The sequence below is a fragment of the Phacochoerus africanus genome, chromosome 11 (genome assembly GCF_016906955.1).
Source record: "Phacochoerus africanus isolate WHEZ1 chromosome 11, ROS_Pafr_v1, whole genome shotgun sequence".
Taxonomy (NCBI): domain Eukaryota; kingdom Metazoa; phylum Chordata; class Mammalia; order Artiodactyla; family Suidae; genus Phacochoerus; species Phacochoerus africanus.
In genome coordinates, this window is record NC_062554.1 from 17,286,409 (window position 1) to 17,308,623 (window position 22,215).

Below are 22,215 nucleotides of genomic sequence, written 5' to 3' on the forward strand. Positions count from 1 at the left end.
TGATATTACTTTGGAGCATTGCAATCAAAAACCTATCATACAACTGAAAGCCTTGGTGCAATTTTTGTAACTTAATAATTCTGGGAAGAACATTCCCATTTCTGAAGAAGAGAGAGGCTTCTAAAATCTTGTAAAAAAGATTTCTGAAGGAAAAGGTAGTTCTTATGTACTTTCCATAAAAGAGATTGAAAGTACAAGATTTGATGTCTTGCCTTTCTCTACCTGAGTCTACAGAATGAAGGCACAACACTTACAAATTGGAAATTGAACATCAAAGAAATTAGGTCCAAGGGTCTCCATGAAACCCAAGAAATAAGTTATATTTTTTCCTTTTACTAAATTGAGGGTACCTCAGGCACAGGGAAAACAATCTTTGGTCCTGTCTTAACCAGGTTTCTTTGTTTTAAAACAAAATGAATTAGATGGGGGAGGCAAATGCCTTCCCAACTTGGGATAATCAGAAAATTATAGAAGTAGGAAGAATGTAAAAATGTTAAAGATTACATGGAGAAGAACCCTTTAATTTCTTTCATCAGTAGGACTTGTCACTCTGTTGAGGAAGGAAACGAGGGTGTTCTACTATTATTTGGTTGATCAAGGGTATCCCATCACAATTTTTTTTTTCATTTCATTCTGTGGTGTGTTTCATCTTCCCCCTCTGGCCCCTACCTCCTCCATCTGTCATCTTTCCTCTTGTGTGTGTGTGTGTGTGTGTGTGTGTGTCACGCTCTAAGAACATGATTTGGCATTCTACCTCAAAAAAGCCATGGTTTTGTAAAGTACCCATTGATTTTGAATAACCCATTTCACTAGGAGTATAAATAAATATTATAGAAATTGTAAGTAATAATATGTACTTATTTGCGTAACCCAAAACCAGTACGTAAGTGGTAATAACCACAAAAACAGATAAAAAGGATGCGCTTGGAATTTGGTGAATATTTTTATACACTAAGCAAATGGCTTGAGGTGACCAAACAAAAACCAGAAATAATTTTTAAATAGTTACCTACCTTTTCAGTTAAGCTCTCTGATCCAAGATTTGTTCACTTTTAAGCCAAATATGAGTTCCTTCAACACTAGAGGATGAAACTTTTTCATCTCTTCCCAACCATCAAAATATTGTTAGATATATAACGTACTATCTACCTTAAAATGTTAATCAAGGAGAGAAGAGATATACAAGGTTCATGCTCCATTTAAAAGGAATACTATAATTTATCAAGATTTCTCTCGTAAAGGGGAGCCAGGAAGAGGAAAGAAAAGGCAAAATGAAAAGGAAAGTAAAACCATGATGACTTTTCAACTTTTCTGCAGGGAGTTTAAATTATTTTGGGGGACAGAATGTCAAAATCCACCAGGCTGAACTTTCCCCCTACTTTCTCTAGGAGAATTGTATCACCAGGCTACAGCCAAGTGAGGATGCAATCACTTATTAGCAAGACTGCTATCCCTTGTACAAATCACATGAGTCTGCCCATGGCCCTAGTGTCTTTTGTATCTTTCCACATCAAATGATGATTTCATTTCAAGCCATTTGCTTTGGATGAGGATGATAAAGGGCAGCAACTGAAAAACAACAACAGCAAAAATCTGAAATGACCACCACAGGCAAGGGGGCAAATGCAAAGAAAAGAACCACAAACCAAAGCAATAACTTACGGTAGCTACTTTCGCTATCGCTGGCATTAGAAGAAACATGTTCTGCAAGAACAGCACAGCAAATTAAAGAGATACCAAGCATTGGAGAGCAGCCAGAACTGAAAGGAACACCATGCAAGGCTACTAGAAATGTGAGCGAGAGGCAGGTAAGAGGCGGCAGAGGAGACGCAGTAAGAAAACTCAGATAAGGTGAAAACTTTATCTCCATTTTCCAGGAAGATACTACTTGATAGCTGTGTCTTCTTTTTTAGCAAACAGGAAAGTACATTTAATTACAAAAAAAAAAAAAAAAAGCATAAGGCCCATCTAGGCACTTTCCTTTTTATAAAATTTTGACCCATTCAAGTAGCTCTGATTTTCCAGATCCATTACAAAGACCAATGTGTCTCAACTGAAAGTTCTTGACTATAAGTTCAGGAGCTTCTGGTATGCAGGGATTGTTTTCTTGTAGGCTTTTTGTTTCTCTATTTTGCTTTTAGGTATTTTGTAGGAACACTGCATTTCCAACGACCAGTTGATCCCTGGAATCCCCTGAACTTGATTTCTATTTCAATACTTCCTAAACGAATTCCCAAGATAAAAGGGATTGTTGAAGATCTTTCCTGCTTCAGTGAGTGTGCAGGAAGTCTTGGAGGAAGAAATTAGTCACTGAAAAACGTTTTATGAATCAGTTCAATATTTCCTTGTGTTTATTTTAAGATTCTTGCTTGGGTAGCTATTAGGCTGAGGAATGGAACAGGCAGGAGATTGATGGTCTGGTACCAAGCACAGGTCCTGGCATGAAGCATGTTTTTAATTCATGTTGAATGACTGTACAAGTAAACAGTGATATTTCAATTTTTTTTTTTAAAATGCCGTCTAGGTAGCAAAACAGGGATATATTGGTTATGTTCCAGAATTAGGGCTTTTATTTCCAAAATCATTTCCTTTCATCTGTACTATGTATTAAGTTATCAAAGATAAATTCATCAACTTACCAATTTTGTCTATCAGGCTAATTGAATGAAGAGTACGTGACTATTTGATTTTTTTTTTTGACGTTCATTAGCAATAACGTTGGCTTTTTAAAAAGCTGTTTAGCATTTTTAGAAAAAAGAAAAAATTATAACATTATTCTTTTAACAGTAAAAAATTTCTTTAAAATGTATTTGCTATTATAGATTCTTGCCAATTGGATGGATTAGTTTTCACTGTTTAACTTTATTAAGGTAAAATTGACAAATAAAATTGTAGTATATTTTAAAGTGTACTGCGTGAAAATTTGATAAACATAATAAACATTATGAAAGGATTCTACAACTGAGTTAGTTAACATATTCCGGATGGATCAGTTTTAGAGCATGAAACTAATGAAAATCAAAGCATGGGTTAAATTCCCCTGACATAAGATACTTTTCAAAAAGTATCTATTTTGTAGGTTAAAAAAAACTGAACCTGTTCCAGCTAAAGTCCAAATTAGGCCTACCAACAGCATTAACTGGCAAATAACTTTACCTAGTAAAACATGCTCAATTTCTTTCTTTTTTTTTTTTTTTGGCTGGGAAGTAGAAGTTCCTGGGTCAGGGACTGAACCTGAGCCACAGTTGTGACCTGTACCACAGCTGCAGCAACACCAGATCCTTAACCTGCTGAGCCACAAGGGAACTTTCACCACTTTTTAAGGAGTAAACAAACTTCTGCATATACTGGATTTAAAAGAGCACTGTTTTTATTTTTGACTCTCTAGTAGCAACTACTTTTTAGTGACGGTCATTTACTATTTATTTGTTAAGAATATATTAAAATACTCTCCCCAACTGCAAATTTAGAAATTCTCTCTGGTGGTACTTGATGCTTTTCAGGTAATATTGAAATTAATATTTGATCTTCAGCCACTAATTCCAGAAAAATTTCATGACACAATCCACGTACAGACTCAAAGATAAAGTTTTCATCTTTAAGGAGATCAGTAGTTACTCTTGATCAAATTTTGTTTTCTAAATATACATATCTAAGAAAAAGTGCAAATTAACAATTTGAAGGATGAAGTGTATCATTATGCAGGGTTATATAACCAGCTCTTGAAAACAAAGTCCAACTCAATGTTATTTTGTTTTATAGAAATGAAATGAACAGCTTCTAAAAATATTGCCCATAGCTGTTAAATTAAAACAAAATGAAACAAAAATGAACATGTGATACAGCTGCAAAAGACACAAAACTGTTCTTATTTCGTTGGTGCCTACACAATGGAGTTAGTATTAAAGAAGAAAATCATAGTATAGTACATTAATACACAGGATTCCTAATTTTTATTAGTGCAATGAGACACAGACTAAAGGCATTTATAACTAGAAAAATTTAAACTTTAATATGTTTTACTTTCCACTCTACACTATAAAATGAAGATGTGATTATGTAATGCAGCTAATAAATCACTGATAGAAAAACATATTAATGCATATCTAAAACTTTATCATACAAACGTTTCAAGCAGGATCACTGCAAGTCAGAAAAAAAATCAGTCAAAGTTAATAGCAAAGAATTATTCATGAAAGATCAAATAGCTTAATATTTACTTTTTGAGAATGCATGTTCCTTTTGACTATAAAATAGCTCCTTTACTAATAGCAAAGTACAATCCAATTATGGAATTTGGCAAGGTCATTAAATATGTCTGGGTGAAAAGCCAGAGGAAAGAACATAAAGTACATTTCTGCGTTCCTGATCTAGAAGAATTAACTGGCCCTTTCTCTCAACATGGCTTCTTGCTCTCTGGGAAGTATGAGCGGCAGAGCAAGGAATGCCACAGGTGGCATCAGGACCATGTTGCGTCATCACGGTCAGAACGGGAAGGTGTGAACTGCAACAGAAGTTACAGTGCCTGACACACTTTGCTTTTAAATGCTGACATGCAGAACAAAACAGTTGAAAGTTACTTTGGAGGAGCATTCACAGCTAGGTAACAAATAAAACTCGTATCTTGTGCATGCTAGGAGTGAAAGGCCCTCAAGAAAAGGAACAAAAGCCAAACTCAAAAGGAAAGAAAAAGAAAAGAAAAGTTACAGTGACCATTCCTGGGAACTTACTCAGAGTCTTTGTTCCATAACCGTCGTCACCTAATCCGGGGATGTCCTGCATGGAAGTCCCCAGAGAGAGCAATGAGAGAGGGAGAACAGCCACGGAAGAGGAAGGAAGAAGTCAGTGGAGTTGAAATGGATACTACCATGACAGACCGTGTTGCCTAGCAATCTGGATCCCACGCTCTCTTCTTCTGAAACAACTTTCACCCCAAACTCCCAAGGCGGGGACTCAAGGATTCATAATGCAACTCAAAAGGTTTAAGCAGAAGGTTGTTAGAAAAAAAGAGAAAAGAGTCCACAAATGCCATTTTTGCCCACTGTCAGTATTGTCACAGCAACATACCACTGAGAGCAGTGATGCACTCCAGGTTTCATGGCCGATTCTTAGATCGAGCATCCACTCAATACCCGCTCACTGCTTAGCAAGGAGGTGTTTAATGTTTGCTGGGAGGGAAAGAAGGAGCAAATGCTAGTAATCAATATGGGAAATTTAATCGCTCCCAGTTAGCTAGCATTCCAAAAAACAAGCGTGGCAAATGGAATCTATACGTCTGTCCAGCAAAGAACTTGTCTCCAGCCCTTAGAGAGTTGCATGGTAGAAATGGCAAATCAGACCCAGTCCTGGTCACAGATAAATGCTGTTTGGAGGCAAAGCCCCTGCTTCCTCAGGTCCCTCTCCAATGTGTTCTGCAAGAAGAGCTCCATCCAGGAAAGGATCCAGACTGCAGCCAAACACTGGTCACAGTAGTAAGCCCTGACCTGCCTGCCTGCCGTGTTTGTTTGCCTAGGCGTGTGGCGTCGGGGAGCCTACATCATGCGTGTTGCCCGTGAAGGTTTTTTTTTTTGCTCTTGTGTTGCAGGTGATATTCTCTTCGAGAGTCTACTTACGTTCAGGATCACTGGTTTCCTGCTCACTCTGCTCCTTGTTCTTGTAGAATGGGAATTTTCGTGAAAAGATGAAGCTCTTTTTACGCTTGTCATTGAATGACTGTGAAGGAGAAAAGGCATGGGGCAAAAACAGGGGACGTCTAATTGTTGTCACACTCATGCTGACAAAACAACTAGTTTGTAAAAGCAGAGAGAGCTGTAGTGACGCAAGTGGATAGTCTAAAAGGGTGTGGGAGGACTCCTAAAGGCAGATTTTAGTTTCCAGAAGTGCAAATTCTGAATAATGACACCTTAGAAAAATTGTCTCTTAATTAAAAGACTGGCTGCGGGTAAATGACGATGGAGAAAGTAAGTATTACATTTGAAGCCAAAGATCCAGAGTCTCTCTCTGGCTCTGCAACTTGCTAGTCCCTCACCTTAGACAGGTACCTGCACCTCTCTGGACCTCCATCTGCATAATGAGGATCGTGACAGCAGCCTTTAGGTTGTGAGACACATGTAAGGCAGTGTAAACATAAAGCGTCATATAAATGCCATCTCTATCATCACCACTATCATCAAAAAAGTCTTTACTAGAGACACCAAACACATCAGTGTCTGTGTCTTTTTAAATAACTTGAATTTGAGTTACTTCAGCTTGAATTTAATTAAAACCTCACAGGGATGTGTGTAGGTTTATGGTATATGATAATTATAGTTCACACACAGCTATGTGATAATTACTGTATCATATTTTCATTCAAAAGAGATTTTAATAGTAACTGACCTACAAGGCCTCATTTGTAGACAGGGGGTCAGAGAGTCTGAGTCCCCTGCCAATGTCACAGAGCTAGTTGGTGACAGCCAAGACACCATCAACCAAAATCTATTAAAACTGCTGCTAAAGAGGTATTAACTTGATAGCCACTCAAGCAAGGAAGATACAGGACCACTTATCTATATTCTGATATGATAAGAAATAATGGAAGCAGGGCTGTCCTTAAAAATGTAAACCACCCCATTAGCTTAAACGAAGTTGAATTTAAAATAATACAAACAGATATAATAGAATATAAATATATATTAGAACTTATTCATTCATTCAAGTGAATATCAGATGCATGCCTGAAAGACTCCTTAAGAAAATTTCATTTATTCCCACTGCTGTTATGTAAATGCTTTTCTGGAGTTTCTCTTTGGGAAATGTGTTCACAGTCATTTTATAAGCTACATTTTATATGCCATGCAAGTCCTGGTAATTTCATATTCACATATCATTTTAAAAATATGTTTTGCCAGTTTATTAGACTGACTTGGCTCTGAGAATCTCCCTCCAAGGAACACGATTTGTTACCATAAAGGTATTAAAATGAATGCGCCAAAAACTCTGAAGGTAATTTGACAAGGGGTATTCTAAAACTATTTAAGCAATGACAGCTGATAGGAATAAATGTAGAGCCAGAAAGGTGACGACTTGGAAAGAACAGCACCTGTTTGGATAGATGTATTTTGGCCCATTGGTGGGAATCAATTACGTGCTCTTATGGATTCAATGCTTGCCACCAAGGTGTAAATTCCTTGTATACTCATGCACTCCTACATGAAATATCCATTTTGGTAGTCATGTTCATTTAGGAAACATTAAGGTACTAAAATGTTGGTGCTGTCATTCAGTAATTCATTGCTTTTTTAGTTACTAGGAAATTGCACCAAAGTCAGTTGAGCTTAATTTTATGTACCATTAAGAAGGCTTTAAGAAAAACAATAAATCAACTATTTAATAAATTCTGAAATTAGAGGACATATTTCATACTTCATATTTAAGAACTAGAAAAACATTATCAGGGGAAAAAAAGACGTATCACTTCAGAATTTATTACTCTGTTGACAGCACTTAGGTTCAAAATTGTTTTATACTAATTTGCAATTGAGGGATTGGTATCCAAAGGCAAGGCTGGGAACTCCTCCCAAATTTTCCCAGTTAAAAATGGTAAGTCTTTAAAGGAACATTAAATATTCTTGCATCACTCCAGTTTCATGCCACTTTTACATTTCAAGCATATTTAAACTTCAGTAACTGAAAATAAAAGAAAAAAAAATGTAAGAATTAATGACATGTGATATCGCAAGATATGTTAGACATTTAACTTTAATCTTATGGGTGACTTGTCATGCAAAAAGAAAAAACTTACACATTTTCATGCAAATACAAAACAATGCCAAGAGGAGTAAAGCCTGAGGTTAAAATGTAGACACAAATGGACAATGTGGAGGCCTTTGTGGGCCATGTGGGGTCGCATGCAAACCACATTGTTTAAATTGTCTCAAGGGGTCAAAGGAAAATGAAAATGTGTTGTTTGTGATTCATTCTTTTATCTTTTCAAAGCAAGGACTGTAATGTGTTAACATTTCCCAGTTATGAAAATGTGTGTATCATGAGTCATCTGATTGGGACATCATAATATTGAGCACCACACTTTTTAAAAGAACAGAAAATGCATAATAATTCCTCAAAAATAAAATTATCTAACACATCAGTCGTATCACCCAAAGCCATTTTGTACTAGAGTTAAAGAAAAGGAAATGGAATCATTCATCGGTGTCACACTGCCTTACATTTATGGACACAAAACCAAAGCACAAATTCAGTTCACACGCACAGATTTAAAAGTCACACATTTAAGGTCTTAGTTAAACACTTTGACTAGAAGAGGTCCTATGTAGTTTGTAATCCTCTAACCTAGTCTTTATTTTATAAGACACCTATAATGCCATTACATAAGCTTCTTTTTCATTGCTGTTAATTTTTTCTTTCAATTTAGAAAAAGGAAAATCTGGTACATGAGTGTTAGGTGAGAATAATAAATTAACACTTTTACTATTCATGGAACGCATGGCTCTAAAGCAACTGAAGCTCTATTAATCATACTTGATCAATGCTATTTCAATGCTATTTCCTTTTCTACATTACAGTATCTTAAATTTCAATCCATCGTTTTCAGGGCAGAAAACTTCTTAAAGATTTTCAAAATAACAATCACCTGTGGCAAGTGGAAAGCTGTGTATCTAAGAATTCCACTGTGGAATCTGACCTGAACTACTGAGTTCTTATGAACAAAATTGGTAAAAAGACCACAACTAACATTTATTGAGCACTTATTATGTGCCAGGCTTGGTTCTGAAAGTTGTGCATATGCAAATCTCTAAGCTAACTTTATGAGGTTGGTACCATCATTATTCTCATATTGCAGATGAGAAAACCAAAGTTTACAGCTCTTCTGTTACTTGCCCAGAGTCACACTGTTGGTGAGCAGTGAAGTTAGGATTTGAATTTGCAAATACTGTAGTTCTTAGAGCAAGAAAAGTTTCTGCAGCTCAAGCTTGTTTCAAGTTTATATTTAACATCATTAGCATTTGACTCTCTTAAGTGATACTGTAATCTGCCTTCATTCCCACAGCATCACTGCCTGGTAATTATTTATTTAAGCCATCAGATGCTATTGGCTTCAATAATATTTTTGTGGGATATCCTGCTACAATTTTTTTTGAGCCCCTTTCATGTTTTTGAGGGCTCTATTCTAATCTTCTTATGATAACATAAAATAATAACATAAAAATTTCAGTGGGGCAGGTTATGATTGGCATTTAAAAGGCAATTGCCCATGATAGGCAAATCTACAGACAAAGTAGATGAGTGGTTGGTTGCAGCTAGGGGTAGAGGGTACAGAGAATGGGTACAGTGTTAGTTTTAGGAGAGATGAAAATGTTCTAAAATTACGTTGTGGTGATTGTTGCATAACCCTAAGAATATACTAAAAAACACAGAACTGTACACTTCTCTGTGAATCGTGTGTATGAATCATATACTATGTGAATTATATCTCCAAACAGTCTTCACAAAAAAAGGGAAGCCCTCTATAATCCCCACACTATGAGAATGAGAGGAAACAATCATAGCATGTTTTCAATTTTTGGTGTAAATATTTTTTATTTTTAATTGAATGAAAGGAAACCTCCCTCCCTAATTCTTGCAGCCATTTTTATCTGATTCTCTTGTGTCTCCATTAAATGAATACCTTTCATGTTGTGACAGACATTAGCACACTCATTCTAGGAGTCAGCATATTATTACTGCCACTCATATGTCTCTAAGTTGTTAGGTCAAATGGCACCAAATTGCCCAGTCCAATCGCAAGATGTAATGGCATTGGTGGACTGGCCAAAGATAAAATACATGATTCATGAAGAAAAGAAACAAAACAAAAAACTCAAATTATTCCTTCTCCCACTCAAATCCCATGTTCTTAAAAACACATGAATGAATCTTGATGTATTTATATGCTTTTCATTCATAAAACTTTAAAATGAGGGGCATTGTTGAGTTTTTATTCTAACCTTCCTGTTCCAATTCTTCAAGCTTCAAATGTTTCACAGTTCTAAAAAGTCATCTTCATGACATGAATGTTCTCTGGGCAGAAATCAGGTGAAAATGTACACTGAGCTCAGATACACCTTTTTTGTGACCTCCTTATCTTTTACAAATACTTCTTTCCTTTTGACTCATTCTTTTTTTTTTGTCTTGTCTTTTTCAGGGCCGCACCTGCGGCATATGGAGGTTCCCAGGCTAGGGGTCTAATCGGAGCTATAGCTGCCGGCCTATGCCACAGCCACAGCAACACCGTGTCTGAGCTGCATCTGCGAGCTACACCACAGCTCATGGCAACACCGGATCCTTAGCCCACTGAGCAAGGCCAGGAATCAAACCTGCAACCTCATTGTTCCTATTCAGATTCATTTCCACTGAGCCACAATGGGAATTCCCCTCTTAATTCATTCTTGTCTCCCCACCTCTAAAATAATTGTATTCTCTTTGGAAAGTTGTTATTATAAATTTGGGCCACCACTTTGTATGATACACATCATGTTTTCACACAGAAAAAGAGAGAAATTTAAACCAAAAAAGGTTGTTAAAAGACTAGAGTTGGCCTGAGATATGTCTGTTTCCAGAAATGTGTCAAATGGATGTGTGTATACATAGATGTCGATAGTACTGTCCAATTCAAAAAGTGTTCTGTTTGGCAGTCTAATGAATTAGTGGATTTAGGCACTGAGCATATCAGCTGGTAACATCACACATACAAAAAGACAATGAGATGATATGTACTTCCTGTCGGAAGAACAAAAAATTACTATAAAGTAGCTCTCTAAACTCTACTCTCAAAGAAAAGAAAAGAAAACCCTCCTTTCTCCCAATGAATTTGAATCTAATCAAACCTCTAGATCCAGCTACCAGCTTAGAGAAATAAAGAGGACAGAGATATCTGTTAAATTATACTACAAAGAAAATCTGGAATGAACTCTGTAAGACAAATGACCTGGTTTCTTAAATATAAAAATGGGAATAAAGCAAATGAACAAAAAGGAGGAAAACACACAAATCAGAAGAGACTTAAGAAGGATCAACCAACTGCAACAGACTTCATTTCTGGTTCAAATAAGAAACTATAAAACAAAGCAACAAAAAAGCATTTCTGATATTTTTGAACCAATTTAAGACCTGAAAAAGGTAGAATAGTTGTTAATCCAGTAACTGTTAATTCTTATGTGTGATCAATGGCATTGTAATCACACCATATTGAAACCATTACAGTTGAAATGATCTGACACACTGAATTTGCTTCAAAATATGAGAGGAACACAGTATTCTATTTACCCTTGAAATATAGTCTACAGATAGAATTATAAAGAAAGACTGAACTTCACTTAGCAGGTTTATTGTTAGTTGAACTGTGAAATTATTTGGCGTGTGAGTGAGTAATAAGAAAGAGAGTAAACACAATGAAGTTGCTGGGAAAGGGTTGTCCTTGTGAAGGAAAGGTCGAGTACAACCATGGAAGGAGGTAAGAAAAGGAAAAATCTTATGATGATGAATAGTTCATAAGAAGCATCTAACATAAACTTACGATTTTCTAAACAACTTTATTTCTTCTCTCTGTCCATTAAAGGAGTTTAGAGGTAATGATAAACCAGAAGCAAAAAGCACACCTGGCACTCAGATTTTGTTTTCTAAATACCACTTCCCACAAAAAGGAACTAGTATTTTTCTTCTAGAGAGATGACAGATTCCATGAACAGGTCAAGTATAAGGTGAGCCTGGAACATTTTTGTTGGACTGGAAAGTAAAAAGTACTAAACATAATAAAAACAAAAATAACACAACATTTAGAAAACCTAGAACAAATGGTGGTATGTCAAAAGGATACCAAAGCCAGTTTAGAAGGAATCACACCAGCCAAACATAGACAACTTGAATATTAAAATGAGTAATGACAGAAATGGAGTACAACACATTAAATTAAAAAGAAAATCATGAGTCCAGAAAGATTACTCAAAATATCTAAGTTAAGTAATTAAAAATGGAGAAAATGAGAACATCCTGTTATTGCAGAATGCTAATAACTATAGAAGAAATAATAAAAAGTCAGGAAATCGCCATTTTCCAACTACCATTATAATAATAAATTCACACAAGAATTGTCAGTGGTTACTACACCTACTAATTAAGGATCTGTTGGGGAACAAGATATTTACCCTAAAGGGCAAGTTATTAAAAAGGTGCGAAACGTGCCTTTATGGTGGAGTAATCTGACAGGTACCACCTTAATCACGTGATCTAACTTAGCATCACCAAATAGCAAGACAACCTAACACCATGTGGCTCCTGATGGAAAGTTATGTGAAGGAGACCGTATTGCTGATAAAGCATTCTTGCCAAAAACATATTAGATGAAGCTAACCATGAAGAAGTAATCAGGCAAATTAAAATTAAGACATTCTTCTAAAATATGTCAATGTCATAAAAAAACATAAAAAGTTAAGGAACTATTCTAGATTAAAGGAGATTAAGAAAATAGGACAAATGAAATGCAATATGTGGTCCTGGATGGAATTCTGGATCAGAACAACAACAAAAGGTCATAATTTCTATAACTTCCTCTCAAAATATGTCAAGGGAGATTATCCATCTATCAATATCTCATATATTTGAGAATATATGAAACAAGAATGACCAAGAGTTGGTAATTGTTGGAGGTGACTAAAAGGTACAAGAGGTTTAAATTCTATTCTTTCTACATTTTTATGTTTGAAAATGTTCATAATAATGAAGTCTGTCTCATAACTTACACCATGTACCAAAATTTTCTTGAGATAGATTTCAGACCTAATTCTAAAAGCTTAAAGTACACAATTTCTAGAAGAAAACATAGAATATATTTGTAATCTGAGGTAGGCAATGATTTTTTTGATTAAAACATAAAAGTTACATTTTAAAGATGGTAAACTGGATTTTATCAAAGTTAAAACTTTTGCTCTTCAAAAGAGGTCATTAAGAAGATTAATAAAAATTCACCAACTGGGAAATAATATTTATAATGCATGTAACTGACAAAGGATATTTAGAATATTTAAAAATTCCTACAACTAACAATAAAAAGAAAAAATCCAATTAAAACGGGTAAAAGACTTGATTAAATATTTAACATGTTATATGTAAATGGGCAGTGAACACATGAAAAACATTACTCCTCAGGAAAATGCAAATTAAAGCCAAAGTGAGATACCACTGCATAATCACTCAAGTGGCTAAAAGTAAAGACTGACAATATTAGGTGTTGGTAAGGATGTGAAGCAGTTGGAACTCTGGTTTAATTGTTGGCAGGAATGCAAAATGGTACAGCAGCTTTGAAAATAGTGTGGCAGGTTCTTATAAAATTTCTCATTACCTAACCCAATGATCCATAAATTCATCCTTAGATATTTACTCCGGAGAAAAACATGTTCACAAAAAGGTGTGTACAAGAATGTTCATAATTCCCCAAACTGGAACTCTCATGTCCATCAACAGGTAAACTGATAAACTGTGATACACTGATACACACAATATATTGCTATTGCTACTCAGCAATAAAAAGGACTGAGCAACTAATACAAGCATTAACATGGATGACTCTCAAAGGCATTATGCTGAGTGATGGAAGGCAGACACAAAAGAATACTAATGTATGATTACAAACATAAGAAGTTCTAGAACAGGAACTGGTGGCAGAAATCAAATTTTGACTCAAAAGTGAGAAACCATGTGTTTTTCATGTTTATCATGATTAGAACCATGATGCTTCCCCAAAATACACTTCTAGTCTAGGCTACTCTCCTCAATGTATACAGGTATATCTTCTATATCTTGACTTGGGTGCTGGTTATAGAAACACTTACCCCTTTGTCCATTTCAAGAACACTGATATATATTTTTAAGGTTATGGGTAGATGTTCTATCCAAGGCTGTCACAGTGAATCTACTCATTTTTACACAGTTCTCTCCTACCACAGTATGATCCCAGAGCAGGTACTAAAAATCACTTTCACTCCTATATCTAGGATCTAGAGCATGATAGGTACTCAATAAACATTCGTCAAGTGAATGGGTAAAGTGTGGAGGGATGATTCCTAATGGAAATATGTGAAGAAACTTTTGAGAAAAAAAAAGGAGAAGAAGGAAGAGAAGAAATAACAAACATCTGGAGAAAAGGGGAGAAGTAATGGAAGAATAAGAACCATAGCCACATGAGAAATGTTTGTTTTTTTAATTGCATTTCTTGGCAGTTATTATTTCCTAGAATTTGTTTTTCTTATAAAGTTTTATCTCATGATTCTATGCTTAATAATCTGATTTAGTTGCCATTTGCTATTAATAATAAACATGTGCTGATTGCTTATATACATTTTTGCACAGTATTGCACTTTTAGCTCTTTTGGTCCATAACTGAATAATGGAAAAGTTCAAAAGATTTTAATAGTATTCATAACTTCAATAAAATTTACCACTTAATTTTCCTTTTCTAACTGTCTTCTTTTACTTATTTTTCTAATAGGTTAGTTTGTTAAAAATACTTTTTCTACTAACAAATGAAGCATGCCTCTTTTAGAGAAAATTTTAAAGAAATAGAGTGGGAAAGTGACTTGTCATCCATTTCAAGAAATGGATTTGTTTCAAGAAACAAATTACCTTTAGTACTATTGTTTTTTTGTTTTTGAAAAAAAAAATAGTATTGTTTAAATTTAGCTGTATTACATGGTTTATAGAATTTGAAATTCTGGCATTCCCGCTGTGGTTCAGCTGGTTAAGAACCTGACATAGTGTCTGTGAGGATGCGGTTTTGATCCCTGCCCTTGCTCATTAGGTTAAGGATCTGGCGTTGCCACAAGCTATGGATTTGATACCTAGCCTGGGAACTTCCATATGCCACTGGTGCAGCTGTAAAAAGGAAAAAAAGAAAAAAAAAAGAATTTAAAATTCTGATGTATTTTTTTATTTATTACTGTAACAGAGTGAGGTGTTATGGGAAAGTGCTTTGGAATTTAGCTGTATGACCTTAGGAATGTAATTTAATCTCTGAGCCTCAGTTGTAAATATCTAAATGTGATAATGTATAAAAAGCCTATTCACCTTTATCAAGTGCTTGACACTTAATAAAGGTCAATAAACAGGAGCCAATCATTTTAATGGTGGCAGAAATAATTTCCCATATAATTAGAGAATATTTGGAAGCATTAGCTTTTAATGAATGCTTAATAATGGAATTAAACTAGAAAACTACAACAAAAAGAAATTTAGGGATCCCCAAATATGTGGAAATAAAAAAATCTCCAAACACTATCTTAATAAATGGTTCGAAAAAGAAATTACAAGGAAACCCAGAAAACATTTTAGATGAAAGAATAAAGGCATAGATACTAAAACTTACAGCAGATAAAGCAATATTCAGAGGAAAATTTATAGCTATAATATTAAAAAAGGTCTCAAATCAAAAGTCTAACCTTCCCCCTTAAGATACTGGAAAAAGAAGACCAAACTAGGAGTTCCCATTGTGGCGCAGTGGTTAACGAATCTGACTAGGAACCATGAGGTTGCGGGTTCGGTCCCTGCCCTTGCTCAGTGGGTTAACGATCCGGCGTTGCCGTGAGCTGTGGTGTAGGTTGCAGACGTGGCTCGGATCCCGCGCTGCTGTGGCTCTGGTGTAGGCTGGTGGCTACAGCTCCGATTCGACCCCTAGCCTGGGAACCTCCATATGCCTCAGGAGCGGCCCAAGAAATAGCAACAACAACAACAACAACAACAAAAGACAAAAAAAAAAAAAAAAAAAAGAAGAAGACCAAACTAAACCTAAAGCAAGCAGAAAAAGGCTTAAAGATTAGAGCAGAAATTAATGAACTGGAGAATGGAAAAACAACAGAGAGAAATCGATAAAACCAAAAGTTAGTTCTTTGAAAAAGATTAACAAAATTGATAACTGTTAGACTGGTTAAGAAAAGAAAAAAGAAGACTTGTTACTAAAATTAGGATTAATAGAAGAGATCATTATTGACCCTATAGAAATAAAAAGAATTGTAAAGGAATACTATGATCAGTTGTAGACCAATAAATCCGGCAATTTAGATGAACTGGACAAATTCCTAGAAAGTCACAAATTACCAAAAATGACTCGAGAAGAAAAATAGCTGAATAGACAAATAAAGAGATTAAATTATCCACAAAGAAAAGCTCAGGCCCAGATGGCTTCATTGGGGAAACCTACTAAACATTAAAAAAATTATACACACACACACACACACACACACACGCACACACACACACATGTATGTGTATAAAACTTCTTCATAAACTCTTCAGCTGGCCTATGCCAGAGCCACAGCAACGTAGGATCTGAGCCAGTCTGCGACCTACACCACAGCTCACGGCAACACCATATCCTTAACCCACTGAGTGAGGCTAGGGAATCTAACCCACAACCTCATGGTTCCTAGTCGGATTCGTTAACCATTGAGCCAAGACGGGAAGTCCATGAACTCTTCTTAAAGATAGAATTCATTCCATGAGGCCACCATTACCAGATAACAAAACTAGAAAATATATCACAGTAAATGAAAACTATATACCCATATATAAGTGTAATAACTTAATATTTCATTAAGTTGGATTTACCACAATTGGCTTAAACATTCCCATAATGTTGGGTACTTCTGCAGTTTTCCATTTTTAAGTACTCTATGCTGCAGTGAATATAATACTTTTTGTATTTCAAACTAATTTCTTGGGATAGATTTCTGGAACTAAATGGAAATTTTGACAGACTGTCAAATTGCTTTCAGAATGATCTCTAATAACTGACATCTCCTCTAGCAATCATTTATTCTTAGTTTATAACTAGTCCCAATGATGTGTCCTATCTCCTTTTTTTTTTTTCCATTTCTAACATCCTCTACACATTCCCAATTACCCCATTGCAATGTACGGCTTCTATGAAAAAGCTACATTTTAAGTCTGTTAGCCAAGGGCAAGATTTATGTAATCAAACTGAAAGAGAGGACTGATATATTCTACAACTGGGAAATTTAGTTCTCTCTCTTATTTTCATTTTATGGCTGCACCCATGGCATATGGAAGTTGTTGGGCCACAGGTTGAACTGGAGCTTCAGCTGTGGCCTACACCATAGCCATTCTAACTCTGGATCTGAACCTCATCTGTGACTTATGCTTCAGCTTGCAGCAATGCTGTTATCTTTCACCCACTGAGCAAGGTCAGGGATCAAACCTGTAACCTCACAAAGAAAACGTCAGGTCCTTAACCCACTGAGCCACAATGAGAACTCCTAGTTCTCTTTTTTAAATTATCAAATCCTCTGCTTGAAGATCAATTTTCCAAGAGAAATTACCCATCACAATGGTGTAAACTTTATATTAAAATCTGAAGCTTTGGGAGAATAAAAATTATTACAAAAATAATACATTTACAACTCAGGGCATCATATCCAAAAATATGTTGAAATAACTAGTCAAACTATTATTCTTGAGTGGTTCATGAGTACTGGACCAGCACCACACTACTCTAATTAAAGGAAAAGGAAAACTTTGATCTATTACTGTAGGCAGTGTTCTCTAAATGGCCTGAAGACTCAAATCTGCTCCAGATTTTTGTGAGTGTGTGTGGTTGGGGAAGGGAGGTTCTCATTGTGGGTACAGGGCTTTGATACTTGGCTTAGTATGAATCTATCTGCTACGATCAAAGTATTCCAGCCTAGATGTGGATATGACCTCAACTTGGGAAAATCGAACTATCAGAGAATCAAACACCACAGATGGTGCTGTTGCACTGAATTGTCTACTACAACTGAGTTTCTTTCTTTTTTTTAAATTTTTTATTTTTTTTAATTCTTTTTTTATTATGAAAAATTTTTTTTACAAATAACATATATTTAAACACAATTACATTCACACAGATTATTATATCATGGATCTTAAGAAACAGATTAAGTGACTCCCTCTGGAGAAGTGGAATGGAAAATATGCTGAGACAAATAGGAAATTTATTCTATACTTTATCCCATTTTGTATGGCTTTCAACTTTACTATTTAGTATTGCCTATTACATTTTAATTCTTCTTTAAAAATTAGCATTATATTAAAATTGTGTATATTATGCAACTAAAATTTATAAAGAAGAAAGCCTTATATACTATTAAATATTTTATATAGCATAATAAAAAGAATAACTTAACTGGTAAGAATAACAAAAATAATACACCCTCTGAAAATAAGTAAAATATAAAATGCATAAATTGGTTAAAAAACAGTGTAACTATATAAATATGTCCTCACAATTTGTTACATCTTAGTGATTCTTCAATATAGGCATTACACCATTCTAGGTGATGTGATAAACAAGACATTATAGACTTTACATTGTACCATGGAGAGAAATGGTTATTAATAATACAATTGTAGAACTATATTATTTAATTGTGCAGTGGCATTATTTAATTACAATTATCATAAATTCTTTGATGGAGAGGAAATCAGAATCAGATCTAAGAAGACTTCAGCATTCCAAGAATGGTGTCAAATGACCCCCTTCATGGTAGATTATGCACTTATTTACTATGAGATATATTTCTTCTTCAGACATTCCTTGTTTGTATATCAACTGTAGATTTTTGGTTTGCAGTTATTCTGAAGTTTTGATCTAAGAGTCTATATGTATATGAGATTGTTTTAAGTAGTTGTTCTCTTAATTGCACGTTCATCTCCAGTGTCCTGAATTTGTACCCACCTCGTCTCATGATTTCTGATTTTGGTGGTATAATTGTGCATGGATGATTTCGTATCTTTACTGTATATGTACCTTTACTAGTAAGCCTTGTCATTTGTGGCATTTTTGTTTCCTGTTGCTGTCTTGTCTTTCCTGCCTAGAGAAGTTTCTTTAGTATTTGTTGTAAAGCTGGTTTAATGTTGCTGAATTCTCTCAACTTTTGCTTATCTGTGAAGGTTTTGAGTTCTCCTTCAAATCTGAATGAGAGCCTTGCTGGGTAAAGTAATCTTGGTTGGAGGTTTTTTCCTTTCATCACATTAAGTATACCGTGCCACTCCCTTCTGGCCTGCAGAGTTTCTGCTGAAAAATCTGCTGATAATCTTATCGAGGTTCCCTTGTATGTTATTCGTTTCTTTTCCCTAGCTGCTTTCAAGATTTTCTCTTTGTCTTTAATTTTGGTCAGTTTGAATAATATGTGTCTCGGTGTATTCCTTCTTGGGTTTATTTTATATGGTACTCGTTGCACTTCCTGGATTTGAGTGAGTGGTTCCTTCCCCATGTTAGGGAGGTTTTCTGCTATTATCTCTTGGAATATTTTTTCTGTCTCCTTCTCTCTCTCTTCTCCTTCTGGCACCCTTATAATACGGATGTTGTTGCATTTAACGTTGTCCCAGAGTTCTCTGAGACTCTCTTCATTTGTTTTCAATCTTTTTTCTCTTTTCTGTTCTGCATCCGTAATTTCCACTAATCTGTCCTCCACCTCGCTTATTCGTTCTTCTGCCTCCTGTATTCTGCTGTTAGCTGCTTCTAGTGAATTTTTTTCAGTTATTGTATTTTGAATCTCTTCTTGTTTAAGTTTTATATCTTATATCTCTTTGGTCAGTGTTTCCTGTAAATTATCCATCTTTGCCTCCAGTTTATTTCCAATGTCTTGCATCATCTTCAGCATCAACAATCTAAAGTCTTTTTCCTGGAGGCTGAGAATCTCCTCATTGCTTAGCTGATTTTCTGGGGTTTTTCCTTTCTCCCTCATCTGAGTTATAGTTCTCTGTCTCTTCATTTTTATAGGTTTTTGGTGTGGTGACCTTTTTACAGATAATAGGGTTGTAGCCTCTCTTACTTCTGGTGTCTGCCCCCCTGGTGGCTGAGGTCAGTATGGGGGCTTGCTGTAGGCTTCCTGATGGGAAGGGCTGATGCCTGCCCACTAGGTAGGTGGAGCTGATTCTAATCCCTCTGGTGGGTGGGGCTTAGTCTCTGGATGGGTTTAGAGGCAGCTGTGTGCCTGAGGGGTCTTTAGGTAGCCTGTTTACTGAGGGGTGGGGCTGTGATCCCACCTGGGTTGTTGTTTGCCCTGGGGCTTCTCAGGGATGACTGACAGGTGGGGCCAGATTTTCCCAAAATGGCCACCTCCAGAGAAAGGCATGGCTGCTGAATATTATTGAGAACTTTGCCTTCAATGTCCCTCCCCCACAACAAGCCACATTTGCCCCTGTTTTCCCAGGATGTCGTTCAAGAACTGTAGTCAGGTTTGACCCAGATTCCTATGGAGACCTTGCTCTGCCCTGGGACCCAGGGCACGTGAAAGTCCATGTGTGCCTTTTAAGAATGGGGTCTCCATTTCCCCCAGTCCTGTGGAGCTCCTGTGCACAAGCCCCCCCTGGCCTTCAATGCCAGATGCTCCAGTGGCTCTTTCTCCCAGTGCCGGATCCCTGCACGTGAGGGTTTGATATGGGGCTCAGAACTCTCACTCCTGTAGGTGAGTCTCTCTCTGTGAACCAGTTAGTTTCCAGTCTGTGCAGCTTCCCACCTGGGAGGTATGGAGTTGTTTATATTGTGAAATCGCCCCTCCTACCTCTTGATGTGGCCTCCTCTTTATCTTCTGGAGTAGGGTATCTTTTTTAAGGTTTCTGGTCCATTTGGGTGGGGACTGCTCAGCTTTTAGTTGTGAATTTTGTTGTTTTAGGAGAGAAGTTGAGCTCCAGTCCTTCTATTCCACCATATTAATCCTTTTACAACTGAGTTTCTTCCACAGTCCATCCTATCTTGCAAACTTGAAACTTTATGTGGTCCCTTGGCCATAGCTACAGTTAGAAAAAATCAAAATGGCTTTCTTCAAGTTCGCTGTAGTTGATGGAACCTTCATGCTGCTGTCAGCTGGGTGTGTGTGTGTGTGTATGTCACTCACTCATTTATTCACTTTATTTATTAATTTATAATTTTTTGTTGTTGTTGTTGTTGTTGTTGTTGCTGCTATTTCTTGGGCTGCTCCCGTGGCATATGGAGGTCCCCAGGCTAGGGGTTGAATCGGAGCTGTAGCCACCAGCCTACGCCAGAGCGACAGCAATGCGGGATCCGAGCCACGTCTGCAACCTACACCACAGCTCATGGCAACGCCGGATCGTTAACCCACTGAGCAAGGGCAGGGACCGAACCCGCAACCTCATGGTTCCTAGTCGGATTCGTTAACCACCGCGCCACGATGGGAACTCCTAATTTATAATTTTAATTATTCATTTTATTAATTATGATTTTTATTTCTTGAATAGCTACTATGTCCTTCTATGTGCCAAGCCCTCTGCTGAGCCATTAGCAATCTGACATTCACTTAAATAGATACTGATATTTGTAACTAGTGTAAGAGATAATAATATTCACTAATAGATTCTGACAATATGTTATTTTCTTTGTCAATCTGTGCACCATTTTGTGTGGCAGACTCCAGAGCAAATTGCCAGGATATGTGATTCCAATTAATTGCTTCATAATTCTAGAATTGTCCAGCATTTCATCATTAAGTCACAAAATACTAATGGCTTATGCTACAATCCATTGGATCTGAAACCAAAATAAAACTAAGCAAAAAAACCCCCAAACTTTCATTCCTAAGTTTACTCATTTTCATGATACCCTCATCAATGGGACATACTGAAATGATTTTTAAAGTCTCAGGTATTAGATAGAAAAAAGGGGTCTGAATAATTGAATGGATCCAGTGTTGATTAACACTGCAAATTTCTTGATTTCTAATAGGTTAATGTTTTTTTTCCCCTTTCCTCTCTCCCTCCCTTTCCTCTGATTGCTATTTGCTACAACCTAAATGTTCTTGTCAAAGCCTAGAGGGCTAAGCCTATAAGATATAGCTGTCAGCATACAACTGGCTACAAGCAAGTAGAGCAGGAAAAGCTCTACCTGATCAGTGTTGGACAGAAAGAATGCCTTTCAGGAGCCAGAGGAGCCAACATGTGTTTACAGGGAGCTGAGAATCAGACCAAGGTGCAGGAGGAGGTGACCTGGGCTTCCAGTTAGACTTGGGTAAGTCATCTCACGTCTCTGGGCCTGTCTCTCCACATATAGAACAAAGGTGCTCTATCCAGCCAGTCGCTGAGGCTTCTGTCTTGTCCATCATCCACAAAATTTGAAACCTCACTCAAGGTCAAGTTAAATCATTTTTTTTCTTCTATTTTAGCATTCTCTAAATG

The 22,215-nt window shown here is 36.3% G+C and overlaps 1 protein-coding gene across 8 annotated transcripts in view; it reads right to left on the reverse strand.

The window, feature by feature from the left end:
* DLG2 (discs large MAGUK scaffold protein 2) overlaps positions 1-22,215 on the reverse strand; it is a 1,194,846-nt gene that overhangs the window by 24,881 nt on the left and 1,147,750 nt on the right. For 7 of the 8 annotated variants that reach the window (XM_047753849.1, XM_047753843.1, XM_047753842.1 and 4 more), the window contains one exon: positions 5,613-5,712. In XM_047753849.1, coding sequence (XP_047609805.1) covers positions 5,613-5,712 — 100 coding nt within the window. Of the gene's footprint in view, positions 1-5,612; positions 5,713-7,443; positions 7,669-22,215 lie in introns of those variants that run through there. The other variant, XM_047753844.1, reaches the window with a different exon arrangement.